This window comes from Lepidochelys olivacea (assembly GCF_965140295.1).
Source record: "Lepidochelys olivacea isolate rLepOli2 genome assembly, chromosome: 1".
Taxonomy (NCBI): Eukaryota; Metazoa; Chordata; order Testudines; family Cheloniidae; genus Lepidochelys; species Lepidochelys olivacea.
The window spans coordinates 207,303,185-207,330,719 of NC_140411.1; the positions used below are offsets into that span (position 1 = coordinate 207,303,185).

Here is a 27,535-nt window from a genome sequence, read left to right on the forward strand (position 1 = left end):
GGAATAGGGGGTAGGTGGGAGGGGGCAGTGGGGTGAGAAGAGTGGGTGGGGAGAATTTGGGATATGCAGGGCTGTGGCGGCCAGAGAAAGAGGCAACTTTCCCCAGCTCCAGAACTGCAGCTGCTGGGGAGAGACGGCCCTCCTTCCCAGCCCCAGCTCAGGGGCTGCTGCGGCGGGGGAGCGAGGGCACATCCATCACATTAGAAAGGTAAGACTATTAAAATATTAAAATATGAGTTGTGTGCTTTTATTTGTAGAACAAAAAAATGTTAATTATTAAGGTTTTTTTTAATCCAAAGCTCTTTACAATAGTTAGCTCACGGTACAAACAACATTTGGAAAGATCATGAAGTGGCCCACTGAGACCCACAGCAATTTTCAAGTGGTCCATGAAAAAAAAAGTTAGAGAACCACTGCTCTAAAGCATGTAGATTTTTTGGGTGCCTAACTTCATACATCAAAGCCCAGACTTGCATAGATCTGAGACCTGGGTTTGGCACAGAGACTGTACTGGTTTCACTGGTTGATAATCTCCTTCTGATAGTGAATGAAGTGTCTGTGCTGATGCTTTTAGATCAGCTGTTCTGACACAGTTGTGGGCGCCACAGACGCAATTGCTCTTGAGACTTACATTAGAGTCTGAGGATACATTGTTTGGGTAGCAGGGGTTCTCAAACTTCATTGCATCGTGACCCCCTTCTGACAACAAAAGTTACTACACAACTCCAGGAAGAGGGACGGAAGCCTGAGCCCTGCCCCTTTGGGTGGGCAGTGGGGATGGGGGGAGGGCACTATAGCCTGAGCCCTGCTGCCCATGGCTGAAGCCCTTGGGCTTTGGCTTCAGCCCCCATCCTGGGCAGTGGGACTCAGACTTTGGCTTCAGCCCCAGAGCCCAGCAAGTCTAACGCCTCAAGGCGACCTCATTAAAACAGGGTCATGACCCACTTTTGGGCCTGACCCACAGTTTGAGAACCACTGTGCCATTTACTCTAGCCGAGTTGATACCATGTCCACTGAGCTAGAAGGCGTGTCTACCTTTTGCTATTCAAAAAAAAATTAGAACTTAGTGGTGGGGGTGGAGGGTGATGGTGGCGCTTTCTGGAAGAAACAAGAGCCAGGAAAGCTGTTGCTCATCTATGCATGGACAGTGTCATTGTGGCCTTTTCTTTCAGATAGGGAGGCTGAGAAAATGAGAGTCGCCCCTCTGAATACTCTTCTCCTTTGAATGTAAATAATGTTACAGTTAGAGTTGTATATCATGTCGATTAGTTTTTAATTTGTCTACATTCACTTGTGTTAGTTAATGTCTGGAAACATTGGCATAAATAAACCTGGCTCCTATGTTTCATGTTTGCTTGCTTGTAAAACAAAAGTATAAAAAAAAGCACGGATGCAAACAGATTTGCTCCTTGACTCACTGTCCATTTCAAAATAACCAACATTGAAGAAAGAGGGCATCTGTCCTTGAAAGATAAAAGTGGGCATTGCTGGCAGCTTGAGAACAAATACATGAATCTTCAAAACACTTTTGTTAGGGAGAACTCAAGCACTCATTGATGACATCCACAAGATACTTGTTCCATTTCTTCTCTCAATCTCTTTTGTCACTCTGCAATGGAGTTTAGTCCATTGTGTTGTTAGTCTGCGTCCCTTTCCTGTTTAAGATCTGGAATAAAAGATGAATTCATTATATTTTTTATTTTAGTTTGCAATGTTTTATCACTTACCCAAGAACACTGCAGATTTTAAACACTAGCGAACAATAAATATGAATTAATAGGATACTGTAGCATTTTGCTATGTCGTCTTTGGTTTATGTTAGTAGCAGCATCAGCTGATACTTGGTGTCACTCCTGGGTATAATGCTGCAGGGATTTTTTTTTCCTATGGTAACATGCATTCCTGAAGCGTCTTTCATCTGAGGATCTCAGAGCTTTCCTAAGGTAGGTAAATATTATCCTCATTTTACAGACAAGGAAATTGAGGGACAGAGAAATTATAATGAAAAGGTGTCAAGACAGAATATCTAAAGTATTTACATCATGTGATGGGCATCTAAATAAAACTGGGCTGATTTTCAGAAGATATACTTAACTGCCACTTAAGTCAACACTTCCTTCTTCGTGCACCAGACACAGCAACACTGAGAGACAAGTCTGCATGTGCCAAGGCACTGGTACAGACAGACTGTGCCTCTCCTCCCACGGCACCATTCCTCCCGCACCAAATCTCAGCACAGTACCATTTCCACCCACTCCAGACACCAGCAGGGGAGCTAGTCTAGCAGCAGGGAGACCTGAAGCAGCTGGCACAACTCTACAGTTGCGCTGGTACTTTTTGTTGAGCTCAGTTACGCTACATTGAATAAGGGGAAGTAACTCCTGTGTCTGTTACATTTCCAAAGCAGCCTGTGTCTGAGATGTTATCCGACTGAATGGGTGGGTGGTTTGGCATTGGTGGGACTGTGGTTGTTTAGATAAGGGAAACCCCCCTAAAGGTGAGACCGCCAGGGCAAAATTTCAAAAAGGAACATTTTAAATTATTTTCTTTGCAAAAGTTTGTATCCCAGATCCATAGCAGCTTTGTTTGCTCTTGTCATGTCCTGGTGAGGCCATCTGAACACAGGACAAAAGAAGATGACAGAGCAGCATAAAAAAACCCAACTTTGGAACCTCAGAGTTGGTGTTTCTGGTTTCAGATGTTTGTTCAAGGCTCAAATGGTAGGGTGGAGATCCCCTCCAAACATGGAACTAATGCACTTCTCCTGCCTACAGCTGTGACAGACAGGGTCAGTTCTTACTCTCCCCTAGGTAGTTCTGACATAGGTCACACAACCTGTGAACAGCACTAAATCAAATGCTGCTGTTACTGATTTGTTCCTCTGTGGTGAGATGTAGCAATAATGCATATACAAATAATGTAACTGTATATTACAAACCTCCAAACATGGCTCAAACACCATGGCAAACCCCAATGGCCAAATAAAGCATCCTGTATAGAACAGAAAATCATAATAGCCCATGATCTAACAACAGCCAGCAAACCTCACAAAAACTTATGTCTTCAGCCTCACTCATCAGGCTCACTGACAAGCTCTGGGTCCCCTTCTAGTTGATCCAAAATGCCACTGCTTAGATCAGCTTCCCCTTCCAGCCACTTGGACCATGTCACTGGCCTGCCTCAGATCGTCACACTGCTGCCTCTCTTCATCTGCATCATGTTCAGGTTTCTTATCCTGTTCCTCACTTAGGCCTGGTCTACACTCAAATTTAGTTCAACTTCCATGGCCTCTGTTTCAGCCCTGCCTACACCTTTACTCTCATTTCTCTGTACTCCCCCTCACTAGCTATCCTCCTAAGCCTCCCTTTTACCTCCTCCCTCGGTCTCCAGCAAATACAGCTTGGCTGGTATTAAATAGAAGAGAAAACTCTGCATATTTCTGATAGCCCCTCCACCTAGATTCCTGTGGAGCCTAGGAATCTTTAATGTACTATCAATGTCATGCGAAGGGAGAAACCCTTATAAAAATATACCACAGTACTCAAGGCTTGTACACACACACACACACACACACACACACAACCACTTTAACTAGACCAATACAATAAAAACAGTGCAACCCTCTAGTATGAACTCAGCAATACTCTTTAAACCTCAGTTTAAAGTTTAAAACCAGGGTTTTGATCCACACCCAGACTCTTCCCATCTAGTACCTGAACTTTAATTGTTTGCACTGTTTTTGTTGAAAATGGATCGCAAGCTCCTTGCAGCAGAGCCCCATGTATCTATATGGTGCTATATAAATACTACTCAAGGGCTAAATACTGATTAACTTATTCAGATTTTTACTCAGGTCTTACTGAGACAGAGTCAATGGGCGCTCACCTAAGTAAGGGTAGAGTAACACCTTCTGGGACACTGTCAGGCTGTTTAGAGCTCATATTTAGGCTTTAGTTGTAGCTATTACAAAACCTAGTGTTAATACAAATACTCTGTGAAATAATACCCCTCCCCAAAACCATTCACTCAGGTTTTTTGGACTTACATCTCCCCCTTATATACACTAGAAAGAGCTTGCTAGCATAGCTACACAGATCTATCTATCAATATTGGCAAATCCTACTAGTGGAGATGCAGCAAGTCTGAGCGCTTTAAAGCGCTAGTGTGGACAGGCTTCGAGCGCTGGGAGCTGTGAATTCCATCCCTGATTCATGATTTAATCTGGAATTGGAACCTGGGTAGCCAAGGATAATTAGACACATTAACCATTTGATCTACAACCACTGATTTGCTACCACAAGTCCTGCCAACCAATCCCAGTCCTTATATGGATATTTGTGTTCATCTGCCATCTAGAACTCTAACATCTAGGGCCATTCAGCACCTTTGACATGCCCCCCCAATCAGACAGCATTAACCCCTGTACGCCATGCCAACAGTGAGAGCTATAACCTGAGGAGCTATGCGCACACGTCACATGTATGGTCTTGAACATTCAGGGATGCTTGGAGCTTTCAGCTGGGGACCAGCTCTAGCAATCTATCGTACTTTCCCCAGACGTGATCATACGGGGGTCTAAAACGTTCCTGTGTTCTTTTCCATACCTGGCTCCTGATTCCCCTTTGTGATATTTTCATAATCTGAAAAATAAGATGCAAATGAGTTGGAGTTAGCACCAATTATTGCACACACCATTCATGGTCATCATAGAGGGGGTAAAATTCTTTCCTAACCTACCCAAGGAGCACTGGGGGGACAGAGGAGTAGTGGCTAGTTGGCGTGTCCTGGGTACAGAGAAGGATGGGTAATGGGAGAGCTGAAGCATAATGTGCTAAAACGCACCCCTTACTGCTACTCCAAAAAGGTAGCAGTGCACCTCTTTCCCTCACCCCTTTTTCCAGAGCTTGTTGCTTACTACAGTACCCAGCCGGGGGCCTAGCGCAGGGGCAGGCAAACATTTTGGCCTGAGGGCCATATCGGGTTTCCAAAATCGTATGGAGGGCCAGTTGTGTCTCCCCAGACAGCCAGGCGTGGCCCAGCCCCTGCCTCCTATCCGACCCCACCCCACCCCCCCGCTTCTCACACTCTCTGACAGCTCCCTCTGGGACTCCTGCCCCATCCAACCCCCCTTGTTCCCTGACGGCTCCCCTGGGACTCCTGCCCCATCCACCACCCCCTGCTCCCTGACCACCCCTGGACCCCCCACACCTTACTGCCCCCTGACGCCCCATCAACCCCCCCCCTCATTTCTGACTTGCTCCCTGGGACCCCTGCCCCATCCAACCACCCCTTCTCCCTGTCCCCTGACCGCCCCTGGAACCTCTGCCCCTGCCTGCCCGCCGCTGCCCCGTCCAACCCCCCCTCCTTCCTGACTGCCCCCCCGGGACCCCTGCCCCCATTCAACCCCCTATTCCCCACCCTCTAACCGCCCCGCCCCGACCACCACCCCCAACTCCCCTGCCCTCTGTCCAACCCTCCCTTCCCCCTGCCCCCTTACTGTGCTACGTGGAGCACCTGTGGCCGACAGTGCTACAGCCGTGCCACCCAGAGCACTGGGTCAGGCCGCGGCTCTGCAACCGCGCTGCCCGGACGCCCAGAGCATTGCGCTGGCCGCGTGGCACACTGAGGCTGCGGGGGAGGGGGAACAGCAGGGAGGGGCCAGGGACTAGCCTCCCAGGCCAGGAGCTCAGGGGCTGAGCAGGAGGGTCCTGCAGCCGGAGGTGAATCTTGGACCATAGTTTGCGCACCTCTGGTCTAAGGGCTTGCTGTGCCCCCCAGCCAGCTGTTCCAAACCCTTGCGACTCTTGCAGTGTGACCAGCACAACAACTAAGTCTCCCCTTAGCCTTCAAGAGAGCACCAAGGCCCAGGTCCTGAAAGGTATTTAGGCTCCTAACTTCCACTGAAATAGGTGTCTAAATACCTTGAGGATCTGGACATAGGAATCTGTCCTGTCTGGGGAGGGAGGGGGGCATAGATACAAGAGGGTTTAACCAGACACTGCTCTAGTCACCCTTATTTTAACATTTTGCCTGAAATTTGCAGGGCAGCAATCATACATCTAGTCCGACATTGTGTCTGGGAAGTGCGGTTTTGTCATAAGATGACTGAGACAGAAGTGTAGGCTAGTATTCTGAGCACAAGACTGGGAATCAGGACTCCTAGGTTCTATGCCCTCTGTAATACTCCGTGCTTGATTGTCTACGCATTTTCACCCTTGTAGCTTACTTGACACCACTAGGGTGATTCCTGATTGACAGCAATGCAAGTAGAGACTCGGGTCCTGTGTGGCTTGCACAAACCATTTCACCTCTCTGTGCCTCAGTTTCCCCAGGTGTAAGTAGGAGATAACAATACCCACTCTCAAAGGGGCACAACGAGGATTTATGCAGCAATGGTTGAATGGTGTTTGAGGATGTACGTGCTGATTATTACAAACAGAACAGTAAAACACAGGCGGATGGGCAGGGCAGTAATGCTCTACAAGTGCCCTGTGTGCACAGAGAAGGAGCACATCAGCAAGTAACCAAGTCATTACGCCAGAGCAGAGAGGGCAAGCCGAGGCAGGCTGGAGAATAAAGAAGATCTAAAATTGTACTATAAGAGCCACACAGAGAATTGTCTTGATTCTCCTTTTGCAGCAAATCTGACTCCAGTCCCCACCCCAAGTCCTTACTTCCAGCTACATCAGAAACATTCATGCTCCCTTCCTTTCATTTCCCCTGTGAACAAGCTACTCTCCAGTCAGAGACCCTCCCTCCTTCCCCCAACTCCCGTGACAGTGTCTCTCTCCTACCTTCCTGTGTGTGCAATGGGCACCTCATCCCCTCCCAACACTTCTCAACAATTTCCCTCCACTGGCCACTTCACAGCCATGCGCAAGCAGCTAGTCATTGCCATGCAGCACATGTGCCTCATTTCCCCCACTTAACTCTGGCCAGAGTGTGATGGCCACACACCTGCATTCTCTTGAGTGGAGGAAAGGTCATGCTGGCTCACTGATTTAGTCTCTTTTGAGTTCTTCACTTCATCTACAAGGAGGAGAGATAATTATATAAACTTCAGGTGTACATAACACAATACATTTTAACAGGAACAAAAATTTCTGCCAGGCGATTTGCTGCGTATTATTTATCATCTGGGATTAATGAACCCATCAGCTTCTCCCAGGTGGTTTCAGCCCCTAACAAACACCCCCAACCAGCACTGATTCACTTGGAGGTTCTCTGTACAGTTCATATGAAATTATCTGGCTAAAAGGAGCTGTGAATATTTTCACAGCTTACAACTTCCATGACCAATAGTCCCGGAAGAGCTTCCTAAACTATCTCTGTGCAGAGCTCCTGAAATGCAGCCACCTCTAGCAGCAACCCACCAGCATACAGCTAATTGTATAACAGTGGAGTAAGGAGGGGAAATTTTGAGCTTGCGCATCCAGGAAATATATGCAATCTGCAGCAGCATTTACAGCAGGATTCTAACTGCCTTTGTGGCAGGAAATTCTCAGTATATTTTTAAAGTTTAGAGTTTTACCTCTTTCCCTGATTTAGTCCATTTTCTGACATATGCCTTTAGTTCCACCAGAGTTCAACCGGAGCCGAAGTTCTGCTTGACATGAGTCCAAATACCCTTATGTCATATATAGCGCTCTTTTTGCTCTCAATGTGACCATTTTTAAACTTAAATATTCTTAAAGAAAGTCTTTTAATTTAAACAGTCATCCAATAAAACACTGTCTCTTCTTAACCATTCTTGAAGAGGTGACTTGTGTCTTTCTGACTTCCATCAGGAGTTGCTTAAGCATTGCCAGATACTATTTAGTTCCCCAATATCACTATTCTATACCCAAATAGCTTCTTATTTCATAACCAGCTCTAGCATTAGATGACCCTGCTATATTGTATATAAACATCTTTCCATTCGCATAGCAATGATATTAGGAAATTACATTAGATGCTTTACAAAACATTTGCAATAAACATTACAAAAAGAGCTTTGACCATCTTAAGCATTTAAGGAATAAACAAAGGTTTTCACCTTTGCGTGGATACATGAATTTAGAAGCAGGAAAGATCTTCTATAAAACATTTTCCAACTGTAAATGTTTTCCTTAAAGTTGAAGGATGAAGACTTAGTTTATTTTTTTTTATAAATGCTCAAACAGGAAGTTTTCTAGAATCCTTTGTGATAGTTTGAAACCAAGGTTTTTACCTTGCACAGAGGGGTGGTTTTAAAAAAGCCCACTTTATGATGTAGTTTTTGGCTCTTAGTAACATATCCCTGAACATTACTTCTCTGAAGTATTCTGAATACAGCATCCTTACTTTTTTTTTTTTAAAGTCAGAACCCTTTCTAAAATAAATATCCTACAAAGTTTGTTCGCCTGAGATAGTCTTATCTCTATGCCAGGCAAGGAGCCGCCTAAGCTAGCCAGTGGGAGAGATCAATGAGAGAAGTGTGTTCTAAGCCCCACCCCTCTGAGCTTGTGCCTCTCTCTGCTTAGCAATTCACAACCAGGAACCCCTCTCCTGAAGTCAGGTGGCTTAGGCACCATTTTATGTGGTATTAGGCATGATTAAGAGCACACCCAGACACATCGGGTCCTATGTCCCCTGTAAGCTGCGTGCTTGGGCAGCTGCCCAGGAGAGATTCCAATGCAGGTCATGCACATCCAGCAGCATGTGTTCAGGTGCCCCTCCCCGCCACATTGCTCTGTCCTGCAGCTGCTCCCCTCCCAGGACCCTCCTGCTGGCTGTGTGGGGGAGGGGAGGGAGGCAGGTGCTGATGTCAGGGTGTCCCCCTCTGCACCGCCCCTGTAATCCCATCTCCTCAGAGCAGGGGAGAGGGGACCTTCAGGACATGGAGCTGCTGCAGTGAACAGAGAGTGACTGAGTACATTTCTTAAAGAGACAGTGCACTGTTTCTGAGATTTCCCCAGCAGCCATCTCTGTCTGTCTCTCTCTCATACACACACACACACACACACACACTCCCTCTCTCTTCCCCGACCCCACTCATGTACCCCATCTCTGCAGAGCAGGGGAGAGGAGACAACAGGGCTCAGGACAGAGCAGGAGAGCTTTCAGTGAGTGTCTTAAAGAGACAGTGCAATCAGAAACTTCCCCAGTAGCGAGCACATGCACGGTCTCTGCCTCACTCACTCACACACGCACACAGAGAGTCTCTCTCTCTCTCTCTCTCTCTCTCACACACACACACACACACACAGAGTGTCTCTCTCTCTCTCTCTCTCACATACACACACATACACACAGTCTCTTTCACACTCACCTCCCAACACACACTTGTATTACTGTTGTTGTTACTTCTTGGTACTTCCTACAATGCACATATATTCTATGTAATTTAATTCTTTCAAAGTATGCTATTTTAGTGTATGGTCTGTGCATTTCATCATTTTTATTTCTCTTACACTTAAATTTAATTCTTTGAGTAGTGAGTTCTAAAATGCCTAACCTGTCCTGACTGGAGTAATTATCGCTATGGTAACTTTTTAAAAATATGTATTATATCTAAAGGTTTTTGTTTTTACTGGTGGTGCACATCCGCACATACTTCAGTGCACATAACAAAATTTATTCTGTACATGGATGGAAAAAATTAGAGGGAACATTAATCTGGTCAGATCGGGCCAGACACACAAGACAAGTGCTCCTCCACTTCTCTTCAGATCACACTGGGGCTTAGACAGCAGATAGGCTTCTGGATGCCTACAGTGAGGCAGCAGTGCCCATGTCCAGGGCAAAAACATAGGCACAGTTCAAACTGGTAGTGATTAAGGCCCAGATACACAAAGAGATTTAGGTACCTAACCTCCAGATTTATATGCCTTAATCCCAGATCTAGGAACCACTGCAGTCCACAACCCCCTGCCCAGCTGTGGCTAGCCATGTAGGTGCCTAAACTCACTCAGTGCTGAAGTTTGTTTTAGCAGTAAAAGTTCCCCCTGTGCTTTTGCACTGTAAAAAAAAGAAAGAAATAGTATTTTTCAATTCACCTAATACAAGTACTATAGTGCAATCTCTTTATCAGGAAAGTTAAACTTACAAATGTAAAATTATGTAAAAAAAACTGCATTCAAAAATAAAACAATGTAAAATTTTAGAGCCTGCAAGTCCACTCAGTCCTCTTTCTCGTTCAGCCAATTGCTCAGACAAACAAGTTTGATTACATTTGAAGGAGATAATTCTGCCTGCTTCTTGTTTACAATGTCACCTGAAAGTGAGAACAGGTGTTTGTATGGCACTGTTGTAGCCGGTGTTGCAAGATATTTACGTGCCAGATGCGCTAAAGATTCATGTCCCTTCATACTTCAACCACCATTCCAGAAGACATGCATCCATGCTGATGACGGGATCTGTTCAACAACAATCCAAAGCAGTGTGGACCGGCGCATGTTCATTTTCATCATCTGAGTCCGAGGCCACCAGAAGAAGGATGATTTTCTTTATTGGTGGTTCGGGTTCTGTAATTTCCGCATCGGAATGCTGCTCTTTTAAGACTTCTAAAAGCATGCTCCACACCCCGTCCCTCTCAGATTTTGGAAGATACTTCAGATTCTTAAATTGTGGGTCAGTTAGAAATCTCACTTTCTTTGTGTTTTGTGAAATCTACAGCAAAAGTGTTCTTAAAATGAACAGCATGTGCTGGGTCATCATCCGAGACTACTATAACATGAAATATATGGCAGAATGCAGGTAGAACAGAGCAGGGGACATACAATTCTCCCCCAAGGAGTTCAGTCATAAATTTAATTAACACATTTTTTTTTAACGAGCATCATCAGCATGGAAGCATCTCCTCTGGAATGATGGCCGAAGCATGAAGGGCTGTACGACTGTTTAGCATATCTGGCACATAAATACCTTGCAATGCCAGCTTCAAAAGTGCCATGCAACTGCTTGTTCTCACTTTCTGGTGACATTGTAAATAAGAAGAGGGCAGCATTATCTCCTGTAAATGTAAACAAACTTGTTTGTCTTAGCGATTGGCAGAATAAGAAGTAGGACTGAGTAGAGTTGTAGACCCTGAAGTTTTACATTGTTTTGTTTCTGAATGCACTTATGTAACAAAAAAAAAATCTACATTTGTAAGTTGTACTTTCACAACAAAGAGATTGCACTACAGTACTTGTATGAGCTGAACTGAAATCATTTTATCATTTATACAGTGCAAATATTTGTAAGCAAAAATCATATACACTTTATATGAAAATGTAGAAAATCATCCAAAATATTTAATAAATTTCAATTGGTATTCTATTGTTTAACAGTGCAATTAAAACTGTGATTAATCACAATTAATTTTTTTGAGTTAATCGCGTGAATTAACTGCAATTAATAGACAGCCCTACTTCATATACAACAGCAGAATTAATTTCACTGTTCAGTATCTTACACTAACTCTGTATTTCCATCTTCCTTGTGGCTTCTTGGGAATAAAAATAAAAATTAAATATAATCAGAATTTATTACACTCCTTACTGGTTCAGTTGATGGTTCTATGGAGGTGACAACGTAAAAAAAAGTTAGAGTGTGATTTGGAAGGGGACAGCCTTCAACCATTTGAGATGTGTTTAATGGAAAGCTATACACATCTGTTTTTAACTAGTGAGTCTTTCCACTGTTCAACCCTGATACCAGTCAGCTCTGTGTTCTTGGGGAACTAGGGCCCAGTATCCAGCCTGTCTGACTCATGAAAGACACCCCCTCCCACCAGCCTGTGCTTGAACCAAAACCAATCAGAGAAAAGACTTGCAGAGCACAGTGAAGGGTGTTGGGAGACACACCTAGACCCCTCCTGACAAGGGTGACAAGAACAAAGGCAACTCCTCTAGCCTCATCTACAAGAAAGATGGGACAGGAAGACATCTCCATTAGCATACAGAATGGAGAACAGAGAACCACACTGAACTCTGGGACCAGAAAAGCAGGGAAGCACTGCATCATGGGGGATCTCTGCTCCAGATGTTAATGAACCTATGCCTGCACACACCCAGCTCAGCAGGTATCTGACCAATTCTAGTAATGAATCCTTGATTAATATCCAAAATACTGAAGCAGCCTAATTGCATTGTGAGCTCCCTGGAAGGAACATCATCCATAGCCAAGAGTGATCAGCTCCTATTGTCTAGCCTAAAGAACACCCTTGAGTCATCAGTTTACCTATAAACAAATCTAGTGTTCTCCCTTGAACCATTGCATTTTCTCTACAAAAACCCCTACTCACCCTCCAATCAGTATTCTGATGCATGGATCCAAACTCTGTATCAGTTTCAATGGGATTTCATCTTCTCCTGACTGATCATGCTGGGGGCTCTGCCTGTCTCCAGCACTCAGGACCCTGAGCTACCACCAACACCTGGGAACCCTGACCAGTTCAAACTTAATGGAAGTTGGTGAGATGCCTCTCTTTCTCTCTCTCTGTTTTCTTTTCTACCTCAGGTATAATTTTCTAACCCTGACTTGTTTGATCAGGTATATTTTTCTATATATGACTTTTGTGACCTTTAATAATGTAACTGTTATGTTGGTTTATGCTCTCCTTGTGTAGTTATCCCTATTATTCAAAAAAAAACTTTTATGGTTAAGCTGGTTGCTTCTCTCTTTCTCTCTCTGAACTTTACTCTTTTGTGTTTTTAGCTTCCCCATTTACTCTGCAGCAACACTTCTTTTACCTAAGCTAAAGATCCCTGTAGCACCCAAAATACTCTGGGATTTGCTCATCAAGTGGGTTACTACCAGTACAATTGTGACTTGAAAGTGGGGATAGGGACATGCTGTGACATATGAGGGTGGCAGCTTGAAAGTGCTGCTTGACCCAGTTCGCAAAGTCCAGGGGCATATAACAGTGGCAGCCTGGAAGTGCTGCTTGACCCAGTCTGCTGAGTACGGGGCATATGAGGGTGGCAGCCTGGAAGCGCTGTTCAACCCAGCCTGCTCAGGCTTGCTCTGTTAATATGTGCGCGGGTGTGTGTGTTCATCTGGTTCTGGGGCTGGAGGAACCCAGCCCTGGGGACCCTAGGTCCTGCGGGTAGCTCCATCGGGAGGAGATTTGCAGAAGGGAGGAGTAGAGCTCCATATGAACACACAAGTGACACAAGCAGTACATTAATAGGATTACAAAACCCCCCTCCCAAAGAGTAACCCTAATAAATGAGCATACCCCAAAGTAACGGGCAAAACTGGTAACAACCCATTTTCATAAGCCTTCGTGGAGTTTCCATTCACATGAGCAAGAACTCAGATCTTTCCATTTCCTTTGGGATTACAGTGATTGAATTTTGCCCTCCATCCACACACTGAAGAATTATGTAACCCCTATAACAGATATGATTGGTAGGCCTGGCACTAAAGAGAACACTACATTTGGGAGTTTGCTCATCTCATCTAATGGTACCAGAAGCCTTCAAAATTTCCAGGATTAACAGAGGCTACAGAGAGTCCAGTGTCATCTCCCCATCTATAAATAGGGGATAATAATAATGACCTCTGTCCAAGGGAAGCAATGAGCTCAACTATCAAACATTAGTATTTTGACCATGCTTTCAGGATGTAAGTTCAGTGGTTCTCAACTAGGGGTACGAGTCTTCCAGGGGGTACATCAACTCATCTAGATATTTGCCAAGTTTCACAACAGGCTACATAAAGAGCACTAGCAAAGTCACCAAAAACTATCATATCATACAGAAAAAATGAGATAGTCAGCATTTTTTCAGTAATAATGTGCTGTGACATTTTTCTATTTTTATGTCTGATTTGTAAGCAAGTACTTATTAAGGGTGGTGAAACTTGGGGTACGCAAGACAAATCAGATGCCTAAACGAGGTACAGTAATCTGGAAAGGCTGGGAACTACTGCCTTAGTTCCATCAGTGGAACAGATGGTGAAAGCAACAGGCTAACGAACAGGATAGTTATGCTTCAGAAATGCCCTGTGTACACACAGCAGAAGCACATCAGCAAGTAACCGCATCAACACACCAGAACAGACAGGGGAGCAGAGACAGGCTGAAGAAATCAAAGAAAGTGCCACATTGTACAGTCGGTACCTCCTGTAGAATTTTCTTGTTTCTGCTTTTGCGAGAAACTTGCTTCCAAACCTCCTCTCCATGTCCCCATGCACAGATTCACTATCACTGAGCTTCATGCTCCCTTCCCCTCATTCCCTTGCTGAGCAACAGGCCACTTCTCTCTCAGCAATAGAAACCCTCTCTCCTCCCCTCTTCTCCAGTCTGCAAGGGCTGGAGCCACAAAGGGACTGAGGGGTGGCAACACGCAGCGGTTCAACCTCTAATTTCTGGGGGCCTAGAAAAATCACTGAAACAGCGATGGGATCAACAGAGGCTGAGTTAGGCACCCAGGGATCCTATACAATGAATGGGAAGAATTGAAGAATGGGAGCCACAAAAACCAGGATGCTAGGTGGGGAGGGGCTTAAGCTAACCAATGGGAGATGGGGAGAGAGGAGTTTATCCTAAACCACACCCTTCTCATGCAATTTGGCACCTGCATCCAGGCTGCAGGGAGGCCGCCTCTCCCTGCTTGCAATCCATAGCCAGGAACCCCTCTTCTAGTGTCAGATGGCTTAGGTGCCCTATAGATGGCAGGCAGAGGTGGGCATTCCTATCTTCTGGGTGAGAACCCTAAACACTGGGCTAAAGCTTATGAGGATGGACACTGCCATTTCCTCCCCACACCCATTCTGTGTGGAGCTTGGCATGCTGAGAGCCAGTGGCACCTAAAACCAGGACTTAGGTGCCTAAACCCTAGTTAAAGACACCTAAGCCCCTTTGTAGATCTAGCCCAAAGCCTCCCTCCCACTCTGCTTTGCAACAGTGATAGTTTCATCCCCTCCCATCCCTTCACAAGGGCCATGTTTCTATCTTTACAACCAGGGGCTTCTCTCTCTCTCTAGCTGCTCATTTCCTCACTTCTGTGCCTTAATTCTGGCTAAAATTTGACAGCCACACACACCTTCCTCAGCTTGGCTTTTGTTACCGTCTTGGTGGCTCACTGGCACATCTTGTCACTTCTCCTCCGACTCTGTTGCTTCACTTTAAAGTGTCGTTCTAGTCTACAGAGCAGCTAACAATGGCATTTTGGGTTCAGTGTTTTAAAGATTACTAATCAAATCCTCTCATTTTATATGCCAAGGGCACTGGGTGAGATCCTGATACTTGCACCAGCCCCTCTTTAGTAGGGCTAGAGTGCTGTAAAGGAGCCCAACATGCCCCCTTCCCTGGCCCCCTCAGTTCTGAGTGGGGAAAAATTCTCCTGGCCTAGGTACTGCAGAGCACAGCCTTTAGGCCGTCCTTCAATCACATTTGCTCAGTCCCCAGCACAGGGAATGAAGTGGTGGGATGGGTGCTTTGGCAGAGGGGCAATTTTGGGCAGCGCTGTGGCACATAAGGCAGCCCTGGGATGCAGCCAGAATGGGCGGGCTGTCTCGGTTATGTCAGTTCCATTATGGTCATCTGCCTCAGGACGGGGGACTCCAAGCTTCTAGGGTCCACAGCCCCGGGGTAGCACCACAACCCCACTTTCCGACCTCCCTGACATAGAGCCAGAAGCCTGAAAACCCTGGGAGAGTCGATTAACTAGGACTCAGCTCCTAGCTCTGCAGCAGGGAGCCTGAACAACTTGTGGGCCCTCAGGGCTTCCAAGCTCCCTGCCATGTGGCTGGGAGCCTGGGGATCCTTTGACGGCCTCCAAGGGGCTGTGGCTCCAGGACAGAGCTGGAGACCCCAGAGTTTCCAGAATCTTGGGCCAGTTGCTCTGAAGCCTCAGACCCTGAGGGTATGTCTACACAGGGCTAAAACACCCATGACTGGAGCTGGTCAGCTGACTTAGGCCTACAGGGCTCGGGCTTGGGGCTGAAACGTAGCTGTATAGACATTTAGGCTCAAGCTGCAGCCTGAGCTATGGCACCCTGTGAGGGGGGAGGGTCTGAGAGCTCAGGCTCCAGCCTGAGCCAGAACATCTACACAGCAATTTTTTAGCTCTGCAGCCCAAGTCTGAGCCGTGTGAGGCCCTGCTGCAGGTCTCTTTGCCCTGTGTAGATGTGCCCTGAAGGCCTGGGAGCTGCTAATGGAAACTGACATTCTTGTCAGTTTCACAACTGCTATGAAGAATGAGGGAGCAAGTTGCATTTTGTATCTGAACTGAAATCGTATCAGAATTCCTGATTCATGAGAAACTTCAAAATGCTGAGATTTCTCATGAACTGGAAATCCCAACTTTCAGCCAGCTCCAGTGTGGAATTTTGGAGCCATGGTGATGGTGAGGAAACTTCGGAGCCATCAGAAATCCTCAGATTTCCTCAACCTCTTGGGGCTTTGCGCTGGGTCCAGCACAGAGACTTACAAAGAAGGGCAAGTATCATTATCCTCATCTTAAAGATAGAGAAATTGAATTGCTGAATTAGCAGGTGAACAGGAGCTGGGGTAGGAGGAGAGGTGAATAATAAATGAAGGACAGGAGAATGTAAGTAGGGAAGAGAGAGAAGCAAGGGAAAAACCTATTGGTGAAAAAGAGAATTCATCAAAAAGCTGATAGATGAAAACAGATCCTGAAAACAGTTAACAAGAAGCAACCCACAAAGGAAATAAAGTAAATGAACAGAGAGAATGACTGTGTGAACATCTACTGAAAGAACACAATTCAAAGATACCTAATGGACAGGTGAAGGCCCACTAGGTGAAGAAACCCTTCTTGTGGATAAACTGAAAAGAAGTAAAGCCACAGGAACATCGAATCTAAGAAGCACTACATGCCAAAGAGAAGCAAAGAACAGGACAGGTAGAGTGGAGCACGACTTACAGCCAAGTACAGGAAAAGTTGATTCTTCTCTGAAGTCACATAGTATATTGTTGAGTAATCTCTTCTGTTCTTTCAATAACAATGCATTTGGTATTAACTGCACAGAGTAAGGAAGAGTAGTATGTACAAGCTCACAACGGTTAATGTGTAGGTAACCTACAGTTTATTATTATCAGTAGTAAGTACTTAGTAATGTTCTATATTACTTATGTGTCCGGTACAATTTTGGGGTTTTCCCTTATAAAATTCTAAACATTTAAAAATTATTCCTTTTTTCTTGGTTTGCCTCTGATTCTCCTCACAGAGAACATAGCCTAGCCCAGTGCTACTCAAAGTGGTGGTCTGCGGACCAGTGCCGCTCTGCGAGCCATCGGCTGCCGGTCTGCACATACATTAGGAAAAAAAAATTGCCGGTCCCCCAGATCAGATAGCTTGAGAAGCACTGGCCTAGCCTAGTCAGGTCACTGCATGTATACACTGGTGTACATTTTTATCCACATACTATCAGAGGGGATTACGACAGTTGAAGGAATAATGTTCTCAAACTCACAAAGGGAAAAATTTAGACATTAGGGGAAAAACTAACAGTAAAGGTCTGATGCAAATGTTCACATTTTGTTACAAAAGTACGAGCAAGCACAGACCCAAAGAGGAAACCTACTATTGATTAATACATGAATTAATGGACTATCTAGGATGGGGCACTTAAATTGCTGTCTCAGAACTACACCTGGTCTGCAGGGCTCTGAAATGCAGCCCATGCCTGCCCTTTCCCCGTAATTTCTTCATGGAGAAATAAAATTCATTTTGGGCAGGAACAGAAGTAATTTATAAAGACAAGGTCATCCATTCAGGTAACAAACAATACCACATGAATAGTGAGTAGCAAAAGACATTCAAAGGTAATAGTTATCAGGAATCCATTGGCAGAAAATAGTGTAATAAATTTAGCCCTGGTCTACCCTACAGAATTACTTCGGTATAACTACATCACTCAGGAGTGTGAATAATCCACACCCCCGAGTGACATAGTTACACCAAACTACATGCCGGTACAGACAGCTCTACGTAGCAGGACAGCTTCTTGCACCAACATAGTTACCACCTCTCCCAGAGTTGCCACCTCTCCTGTCGGCTTACAGCATCTTCATTTAAGCACTCCAGCGATGCAGCTGCATCAGACCTGCCCTCGCTGTGCTGGCTGACACCTCTACAGGCACTCAGCTCCTAATGAGTGTGGCTTTGACTCAGACAGGAAGAACTCTAGAGTCTGGAAGTAACTCTGGGGAGGAAGGTCAAGGCAGGGGGTGTTTCCCGCCTGGAGGGGGCAAAGTCAGCAGTCGCAGCAGGAGGGGACGAGAGCAGTCTCTGTACTCTCTTCCAGTAATCAGTACACCTGCTGTTACTGCACTTGTGCCAGTGTCATTGTTCCAGGGACTCAGCCTGCTTGTGCTAATTCACATGAAGGAGACCAGCAGGTCACATAACAACAACAGTTTGTATGACCTACTCAAACAATTTTGAATACTGAGCAAATTTATAAAAATCCATGTCTGTTCACAACTAATTTGCACACAGATTGTTCTAATATACTTTTCTGCAAATAGTTTAGCCAATCAGGCATAATTCCACTGAAGTCAATGAAGTTACACAGGTGAAAACCCAAAAGAAGTGCGAGAAGAATAAGGCCCTATAATACTAGCCTCTTAACCCACCCACCTACTGTTTGCAGAAACAGAGAAGCAAATAATTAAATCTTGGCAGAGCAAAAACTGTATTTGAGTTATTGTTCAACTACCAGTGTGTGTGTGGGGTGGGAGAAATCAGAGAAAGGACTCTCCCTACAGAATTTATGTGATGCCTCCCTCTGTGTAGGCTAGGCATTCAGTGGAAATTCATCTAGGAAATCTTGCTGCAAGCTACTGGGCCTTGGAGTCTAGCTACGTTTGCAAACAAGCAACACATAATGATGAACTGGAAAACTTGAAGTGACCTGTTTCACAAAATGGGCCAGGCATGTCACCTGAGTCTACAGTACTCCTGATTAGCCAGGGGTTTCAAGCGTCTCCCAAGACCTGCTGCATATTGAGGCTATGCTGTAGTGTGTCTGTACCTCTTTTAATCTTAGTTGTCTTAAATGTTTATGATAGCATCAACTGATGCATGCTCATGGGGAGGAGAAAAACCGGTCTCTGGTTTAAACATTAATAGAGTTAATTCTGTCCAATTATAGCATAAGACATTTCAGGAAAGGACAAAGCTCATTGTGGTCCTGTACTTTTGTGCCAAGTCACCCAGTGTAGCTGTAGATATTTTTCTTATCTAATACTAATAATTATGAGACTTTTCAAAAGGGAGCGTTTGTATTTCTATGAATATATTTCTATGAATAATGAGACCATCTACAGTTACATTAGGTCAGATAAAAATCAGAAGGGATGTAAACCCTCATGCTTCAGTGCATAAAACAACCTCTGATTGATGAGGTCAGGAAGTAACTTTCCCCATGGGCAAGTGTTCTGTAATCAATCATCCATTATGGGCTTTCTTCCTGTGAAGCATCTGGTACCAGCCATTGCCAGAGAAAGCACTCTGAACTAGATCATCACCAAAGCTGGGTCTGATCCAGCCTGGCAATTCCTACGTCTACATTTCTATCTGTAGGCCAATTTATAACTCAAAATTCCAGTGGAGCAGATTTGTATGAATTTTTTTAAAACTTTATTTGCTCCTCAGCTGAGACACTGGGACTGAACCTGCTCACAATGAAGTCAATTGTGACATGAGGCAGATGAGGCCCTTTGTATGCCAGGTTCCAGCCTGGAGCAATTTTTACAGATGATTTATAAATCACCTGTAGACAGAAGGGTTTGTACGAGAAATGCTAACAGACCATTAACGATAGCAGTGTGGCCGGTAAAATATATTATACTCCAGCACTCTCACCTTTTTGGCCGCTTTCTTCCGGAAATCTGTCATCTTCTGTAAGATGTTGTTCTTCAGTCTTATATACAGCTAAACAAATGAAATACAAACTTGCATGTATAAAAAAAATCCCAAGGCACATCAGCATAAAAATGTCAAAAACCTCAAATCAAGAATTATTTAAATTTTCCATTCACAAAATGAAACCAATTATATGACTCAAGGAGCAAACTCATAATTCAGTAAAATACTATACTAATACTGAAGAAAAGACAAGATCCAAAAACAAAACTAGAACAACTACCCCTAAGCCACCCACCTCAACCTCAAGAAGCTGAGTAAAAAAATGGATCTTGCACCAACAAACTTAGGCTCTGTCAGACTAGTTGAAGTGAATTCCAAAGCTGAGGACCATTCACTGAGAACAAGCCACTCCCTCCCCAGATAATTAAAATCTACAGACTGTTAACTCATGTGCACTAGCTGATCTCAACTGCCATGGTTCACAGAAAGAGGCATGGGCATCCATTTAGTTATGTACTTATCACTGTAATAGTTGAGTGCCTCATAAATATGGCTTTATCCTTGCAACACCTCTCTGAGGTAGGACATAATTGTCTCCATTTCCCTGATGGGGAGCTGAGGACATCAGTGACTTTCAGACACAAGTTTGCCCCTGAAAGCAACCCACCCAGTTTGAATTCAATCAAACTTGACTGTTCAGTAAATAGAACTTTCTTTACAGCATCTTAATGCAGGTAACCGAGAACCACCAGGCTGCAACCACCTGGAACAGTTATGCCAGATGAATGCGAAGGTTGAGAAAAAGCTCTGTCTACATTCCAGCCTCAACATGGCAGCTCAGAAGTTCTTAGTGATGCAATGGAACAGTGTGCAGTTTCTGTCCCTGATGCCCTAACACGTACTTCATATATTTTATCTGGTGTAGGTCACATGTACACCAAAATGATCTGAGCAGATGATGCAAACAAAGAGGATGCTTTGGAGACTCAGTACTAATGGGTGAGGACAAAAGTGATCATAATACCCAACTGGCACATTGCTAGAGTGAGCCACTAGATATGGAGTATTCTCCTGTAAAAAAAACCTGAAACCTAGCAGGGTCCATCAGCGTTTGTTGGGAACATGGATTGGCCCTGACCTCAAACTGCACATGGTCATGGTCTCATCCTAACAAAAGACCAGCTTTCACTCCGCGGTCTCCAAACAGGATCCAAAGTGCCTAGCCCCATGTGCAGAGCCAAAATCTCATGACAGAGGTCTATGATTGACATGCCAACCATGAGATTCCAGCAAAGCCCACAAAAGTATTCATCAGTGTGGACAGCAAAGTCACCTAAGATAAGACCTTGTTAGTGGCTCTCTCAAATCAATGCCAAGACTGTGGCTTTCAGTATGGTGGGTACTGCAGCAGCCCACATCACACGAGATGCTGAGGTTGTTTGGGAATACAAGACCCGGGCCACTCCAGACCTGCTGATACACCAAGACCTCAATTCACTGCCACTCTCCTGACTCAACTCCAAGAAGCCCTTCTGGATCCATGCATCAACACTACAGGCCAATGGAAAGAACACAAGTTCTTGCTAGCTTGAATCATGAGCTGCTTGTGACATCTCAAAAAAAAAAAAAAGACCTGATTGAAGATCCAACTAACAAAGTCCTGGAGTTCTGCCTTCCCCTGAGGCAGTGGACTGCACCCAACCACATTCAGAAAACACTCAGAAGGTGTGGGTATCTCCTCCACAAATGGAAAATCAAAGAATAACCAAATTGTGACTGTGGTGAGGTACAAACCATGCGATACATCAGAAAATCGCCCCGCTCACACGTACAGGGTGGCACAAAGTGGATCCATCTAGCTACTACAGAAGCATTAGAATGGCTTTTGTACCTCAAGATTCAATTATAATCCCAGCCCACTGCTTTTCAAATGCAAAAGCAGCCTGGGCAATTCCAAGGCCAGAGCAGACAAGAACTCTCTTAGTTCAGAAGTCCAATGAGGAACCCTTTACATCACACCTATTCCCAAATTAACCCCCCCTCTCATGTTTTACCCCAAAACAACTCTCTCTTTTTCCTTCAAGTCAGGTAGGCCCACACCCACGAGTGACCCCCTCCCAACTTGAAACCTGATACAACAAAAACAGCGACACCTGTTCCTAACATTCATTCCTAGCAGGTACTGAACGCCTGTCTGGGGAACTGAGCTACCAAAGAGCCAGATGAATCATCCAGCCAGGGCTTGTGAAGGGCATTTATCAGCCACAGATCACACATCAATAGCATCAACCAAAGAGTAGGGTTCCTGCCAGCCAAAGTCCTGTCCTCCCAAGATGAAACGCTTTGATGGGCTCAACAGGGGAAATAAAAGTTCTCGAACTATAAGTCTATGTCTCCGGAATCTCTTACCGTCACTCTCCATGCTCTTCATAACAGGAACACAAGAGCCCAAGGGCCCATAAACAAACCCCCAACAGTGCGTCAACACATTCTGTTCCCAGCAAGAACGCTGTTGTGAAGCCTCAATTATGAAGAGCTGCACACAGTGTATAATGAGCCTATAAGGTTAGCGTAATGTTTACCTGAGTGATTTGTGGGTATCTGATGGAGAACGTTGGAAAGCAAACCTTAAGGGGAAAAAAAAAGAAAGAAAGAAAGCTGATGTGTTATTTGTTATTATTCTTCGCATTATTGTAGTGCCTAGAAGCCCTAGTCATGGAGCAGGACACCATTGTTCTCGGTGTTACACAAACACAGAACAACAAGACAGTCCCTGCCCCAAAGAGCTCACAATCTAATGGTGGGGGGTTGGGGGGGGTGCAGAGAATAGGCTGTAAATGAGACAGACACATACAGTAGGGTAAATTCTGGCTCAGTAAGTGCACACCAGACAAAATATAATTGACCGGAAGCAGCAGAGCAAATGATAACTGCCTTAATTCTGGCTCCAGCTAGCAAAGTAGAGACATCTCCAAGGAGCTTCCACTTTCGTTATGAGAAAGGGCCCAAAATGGGCAGTGACCAAGAGAGAGCATATGGTCCATAAGCAATAAATATCTACATATTTGTAGATCCATACATAGAGCTCCTGCTCCAAACACACACGGATCATTTGATTCCTCCTAAGAGTAAGCTGCATGGAGAGTGTCCCTGTTGAGAGGCAGAATGAGAACAGCAGTCTGTGCTGCTTTTGCAGCCAATGAGCTCAGCACTGGAGCTCCTCTGCATGCTGAAGTCCTGCTGAAGTCAATGAGCACTCTACACACAGAGCACCTCTAGGATTGGAGCTATGTCTGTGCTTGCTTCTGAGGGGCGCGGTGGGGGGTTAGGCATTTCTTTTCCAAGCCAGTATTCAGCCCATAGTATTAACTGAAAAGTAGTTCACAGAAGGGGGGGGGGGAGGGGAGGAGAGGGGATGTTGCTAATGTCAAAGTCCTTCCCTTCCCACTACAGACATGTAATATTTAACTGGCAGCAAAACCAGTATAGTCTCTCTGCACAGGATTCAGGGAGCCTCTACCAAAAGGGGGCATTCAACCCCCTGCATGTCAGGTTCCACACACAAACACCTGTAGGGACAACGGAAGTCAGAGGCATAACAACTAACTGGATCTACAGCAGGGGCGGGCAAACTTTTTAGCCCGAAGGCCACATCGGGGTGCAAAACTGTATGGAGGGCTAGGTTGGGAAGGCTGTGCCTCCCCAAACAACCTGGTCCCCACCCCCATCTGCCCCCTCCCACTTCCCACCCCCTGACTGCCCCCCTCAGAACTCCTGACCCATCCAACCCCCCCTGCTCCTTGTCCCCTGACCACCCCCCCGGATCCCACCCCCTATTCAACCCCCGCTCCCTATCCCCTGACTGCTCTCCGGCCCCTATCCACTCCCCAAACCGCCCGACAGGCCCCCCGGGACTCCCACGCCCTATCCAACCCCCACCCCCCGCCCGTTCCCCAACCCCTGACCGCCCCAGAACCTCCACCCCATCCAACTGCTCCCTGCCCCCTGACTGCCCCCCAGGACCCTCTACCCAACCCCCACACTGCCACGCACGTGCGCGCCACCCCCTTACCATGCCGCTCAGAGCAGCAGGAGCTCACAGCCCTGCTGCCCGGGTGGCAGCATGGCTGCAGGGACGGGGGATAGTGGGGGAGGGCCGGGGGCTAGCCTCCCTGGCCAGGAGCTGAGGGGCTGGGCAGGATGGTCCCGCGGGCTGTAGTTTGCCCATCTCTGATCTACAGGCTGACTCCCCAGACACACATGCAGACAGGACACAGAGTGGCCACAGATTCTGGTAAAGCAGCAGCTCCAGAAGAACTGCACCTACTCACACACCTCTCTGTCAGGGTATGCCTGTTGTGGGATGCGTACAGAGCCCAGGATCTAGTCCTAAGGAATTTAAAGTAAATTTGTTCTCAAGTCCTCCAGCCCTATAGAGATTATATAAGCTGGGCTTATTGATTACATAACTAAAATGCATTTTAATGCAGGTAAGCATATGTTCATCCTACTGAAACTTAGAGTGCAGCAAAATCACACAGCATATGCAAACAAATGAAGTGCTACATACCTCTTCTCCATAGAAAGAAGAGTGCTCCCATGAATAGAAGGAGAAGAATAATAACAACAAAAATTGCTATTAAACCATTTCTACCTCTTGAAAGAACGTTGGGACCTTAAAGAAAAAAAAAAAGAACAAATTGCTAATAGAAGACATTTCAATGTGCTGTAAACAACCTCATTCAAGTCAAAAGTCTATAGAGAAAGAGTGTTTAAAAGGCACATACAAATGTAAAACTTTTTTAAAAAAGGAATAATTTGAAAACTTTATTGGGCCAAATTCAGTTACCGGTGTCACCCCCACTAGCTCCAGTGGAATTACATCAGGGATGACTTTGGCCCAATGATCATAGAATCTCAGGGTTGGAAGGGACCTCAGGAGGTCATCTAGTCCAACCCCCTGCTCAAAGCAGGACCAATCTCCCATTTTTGTCCCAGATCTCTAAATGGCCTCCTCAAGGGTTGAACTCACAACCCTGGGTTTAGCAGGCCAATGCTCAAACCACTGAGCTATCCCTCCCCAACATGATGGTATGTTACATTATGCTTAAGATATTTAAATAGCTTCTTATCTTTAGAAAGTTAACAAAAGTTTCTATTTTTTAATGTAGGAATTGCCATGCCAGATCACAGTGCACTGTCCAGCCTGCTCTCTTTACCAATAGCTTGTTCCTGATACTTCAGAGAAAGGGGCAAAAAAACAGCATGCTGGACAGCCATGGAATAACCTGCCCAGAGCAGAAGTTTCTTCCTAACTCCTGTCAGTTAGTAATTGGCTTATGTCCCTAAAGCAGGAGTGGTTATATTCTATATACATGTTTTATTCTATGAAATAGAACTGTAGATATTCTTTTTATTCCTATAAATGTCTAAACCTGGCCTCAGGCCTAGTCAACACCCCTGAGAGATGTAGTTAAGCTGACCTTAGCCCCAGTGTAAACACCGCTAGGCCAATAGAAGAATTCTCCCATTGCTGTTGTCCCGTTTACTACAGCAACGGGACAACAGCATAGCCACAGCACCATACCTGTGCCTCTGTAGTGTAGACAAACCCCATGTGACATTCTGTGGCCCTGAGTTTCTTTCACAAGTTAATTAAAACACAGAATTTGCCGATGCAGCGACGAGAGAAAATATTTCCGTCCCCAATTTTCTAAAACACCACTGCGAATCCAGATCAGGTCAGTAGTGATTGAAATCATTAGTCTCTGATGATTGCTTGGCAGGTTATGTGAAATGATTTCCAGTTTTTACAGGACAGGTTCCACCATCATAACTGACATTGATAAAGCCCCTTATTGACAGGTTCAGCAGAGAGGCCAAGGTTTACTCTGTCCACGGAGACTGAACTCACTCTTCTCCCTTAGTAGTTCGTTCCAAGTAGCAGCTGACAGTTTACACTACTGCTATCCCTGCATTGTATGTTCTGTGCAATGGGATAACTATCAATCTAGAACCTTTCACCAGCTCTAAAGTCACTTTTAACACCATACAGACTCTGCTATAGTGACTTTTGCATTTTGTTCCCTTTTATGCTCTATGCATAATTTCCTGAGACATCAAGAGGAACACTGCAGTCCAAATGAACATCTCATTTCCCAGCTCGGTCCCTGGTCCCCTCTCACTGTTACAAAGACCTTTTTACGCACATACTTACTCTCCGAGAAGCACGCACTCAGAGAGATTGAGTCGTTGATTTTTGTTTTGGAGATTTCTCTGATGCAGAAAACTTTCTCTGAAGGGTTTGCGTTTTCTTTAAGTTCGAGAACAGGATTATTAGCATGAATAATTTTTATGTCATCCCGATACCAACTGTAGTGCACATCCTTTGAGAAATGTATCGCACACGATATTCTAATCTGACCATTAGTGACACTGCAATTTAATACCGATGGTGGAGGAGGATCTGGATGAAAAAAAAAAAATCTACATTAGTTTGACTTCACATTGTTTTGCATTTCAAGAGCGCTTTTTCTAGCTGTTTGTGGGTGTAAAGTTTAAAACACAGTCCAGCTGTATAGGGGATATTTGGTTCAGTTGCCAAGCAGCAATAACAATACTTACAATTCTGTAACACACACAACAAACTTAAGTGTTTAGACTATATTGGGGGCCCAGCTCTTTTAACAGGACAAAAGCTTTCAAGGTAGCAGGTTCAAGTGCAGATGTCGCTATTTTTTAGTTCACAATAGGACCAATCCTACGAGTGTTTCCATTCTGTGGAAAGTGCAGTCTCCTGTACTGTGCAGCATTCCCAATTATTTCCATAGGAATTCTTTTGTAGGGAGGCCTCCACTCTTTAAAGGCCTACGGTGAGACTCTGCTTCTCTGCCCTATGGTGCTGCTTTCCCTTACGAAAAGGTACGACAACATTCTATAGTAATGGTAATACAGTATCGGTCCAAGACATCTTACAATAGAAAGTACTATTATTATAAATTATTACCTCTACTGGCCTCAATTCTGTAAGTTGATCCTTGGAGGTGGACCCCTGCATCTGCACAGCAGACACTAAAGTCAATGAGCTTTGCAAAGCTACAGAGAACCACCTGCATGGAACTTGTAGGATATGGGCCTCCAGGCTCAAAGCATGCTAAGTATTTTACTAACAAATAATGAGAAAAGGCCTCTGCTGACTCTGCAGTTTTGGGATGCTAATGATCGAATACTATTTTTATAAGCATTTTTTTTTAAATCCTGGAGTAGCACCATCAGAACAAAACACAAAATGTGGCACCCACCATTTTAAGCATGTAGTTGAGAACGGCAGGTACAAAAGTGTGTGGGTGCTGTTCTGCCGCTCTGTGGTGACTGGGTCCACAAAAAGAATAAGGGATCGACTGCTACTGGCATCTGGAAAAGCTTCTCTTTATTTCAAGCAGACTTGATGAACCAAGCTCTTCAGGTGCATGTGTGTATGATTTATTTATTAAATCAGGCCAATTTCTGTCTCAGTCACATAACTGGAAATTCAGAGCAATTCCAGTCACTTCTACTTAGTTGCTACAGATTTTCACCTGAGTCTCTGAGATACAAACTGGCTTAGTTTGTCTCTTGTCCACAGCATAAGGGTTCACTACAACAGCAAAGGTGTGATCACCACCAATCTAAGTCACAACGGTGGCACTGAAAAAAGCAGGTTGTGTATGTGAGTGCAAATACCCACTAGTAGATGCCTCAGGGAAGTG

At 45.1% G+C, this 27,535-nt stretch overlaps 1 protein-coding gene across 2 annotated transcripts in view; it reads right to left on the reverse strand.

Annotated features, from left to right (window-relative positions):
• Window positions 1–225: 225 nt before the first annotated feature.
• The window catches only part of CD58 (CD58 molecule), a 44,787-nt gene continuing 17,477 nt past the window's right edge, over window positions 226–27,535 (reverse strand). Inside the window, exons 3-10 of one of the 2 annotated variants that reach the window (XM_084617087.1) lie at window positions 26,005–26,253; window positions 24,358–24,462; window positions 22,370–22,414; window positions 19,785–19,853; window positions 6,958–7,029; window positions 4,605–4,640; window positions 2,939–2,991; window positions 226–1,666 (exon numbers count right to left, since the gene is read on the reverse strand). In XM_084617087.1, the coding sequence (XP_084473213.1) occupies window positions 1,622–1,666; window positions 2,939–2,991; window positions 4,605–4,640; window positions 6,958–7,029; window positions 19,785–19,853; window positions 22,370–22,414; window positions 24,358–24,462; window positions 26,005–26,253 (674 nt within the window). In that variant the 3' untranslated portion in view covers window positions 226–1,621. The remainder of the gene's footprint in view (window positions 1,667–2,938; window positions 2,992–4,604; window positions 4,641–6,957; window positions 7,030–19,784; window positions 19,854–22,369; window positions 22,415–24,357; window positions 24,463–26,004; window positions 26,254–27,535) is intronic. The other variant, XM_084617086.1, reaches the window with a different exon arrangement.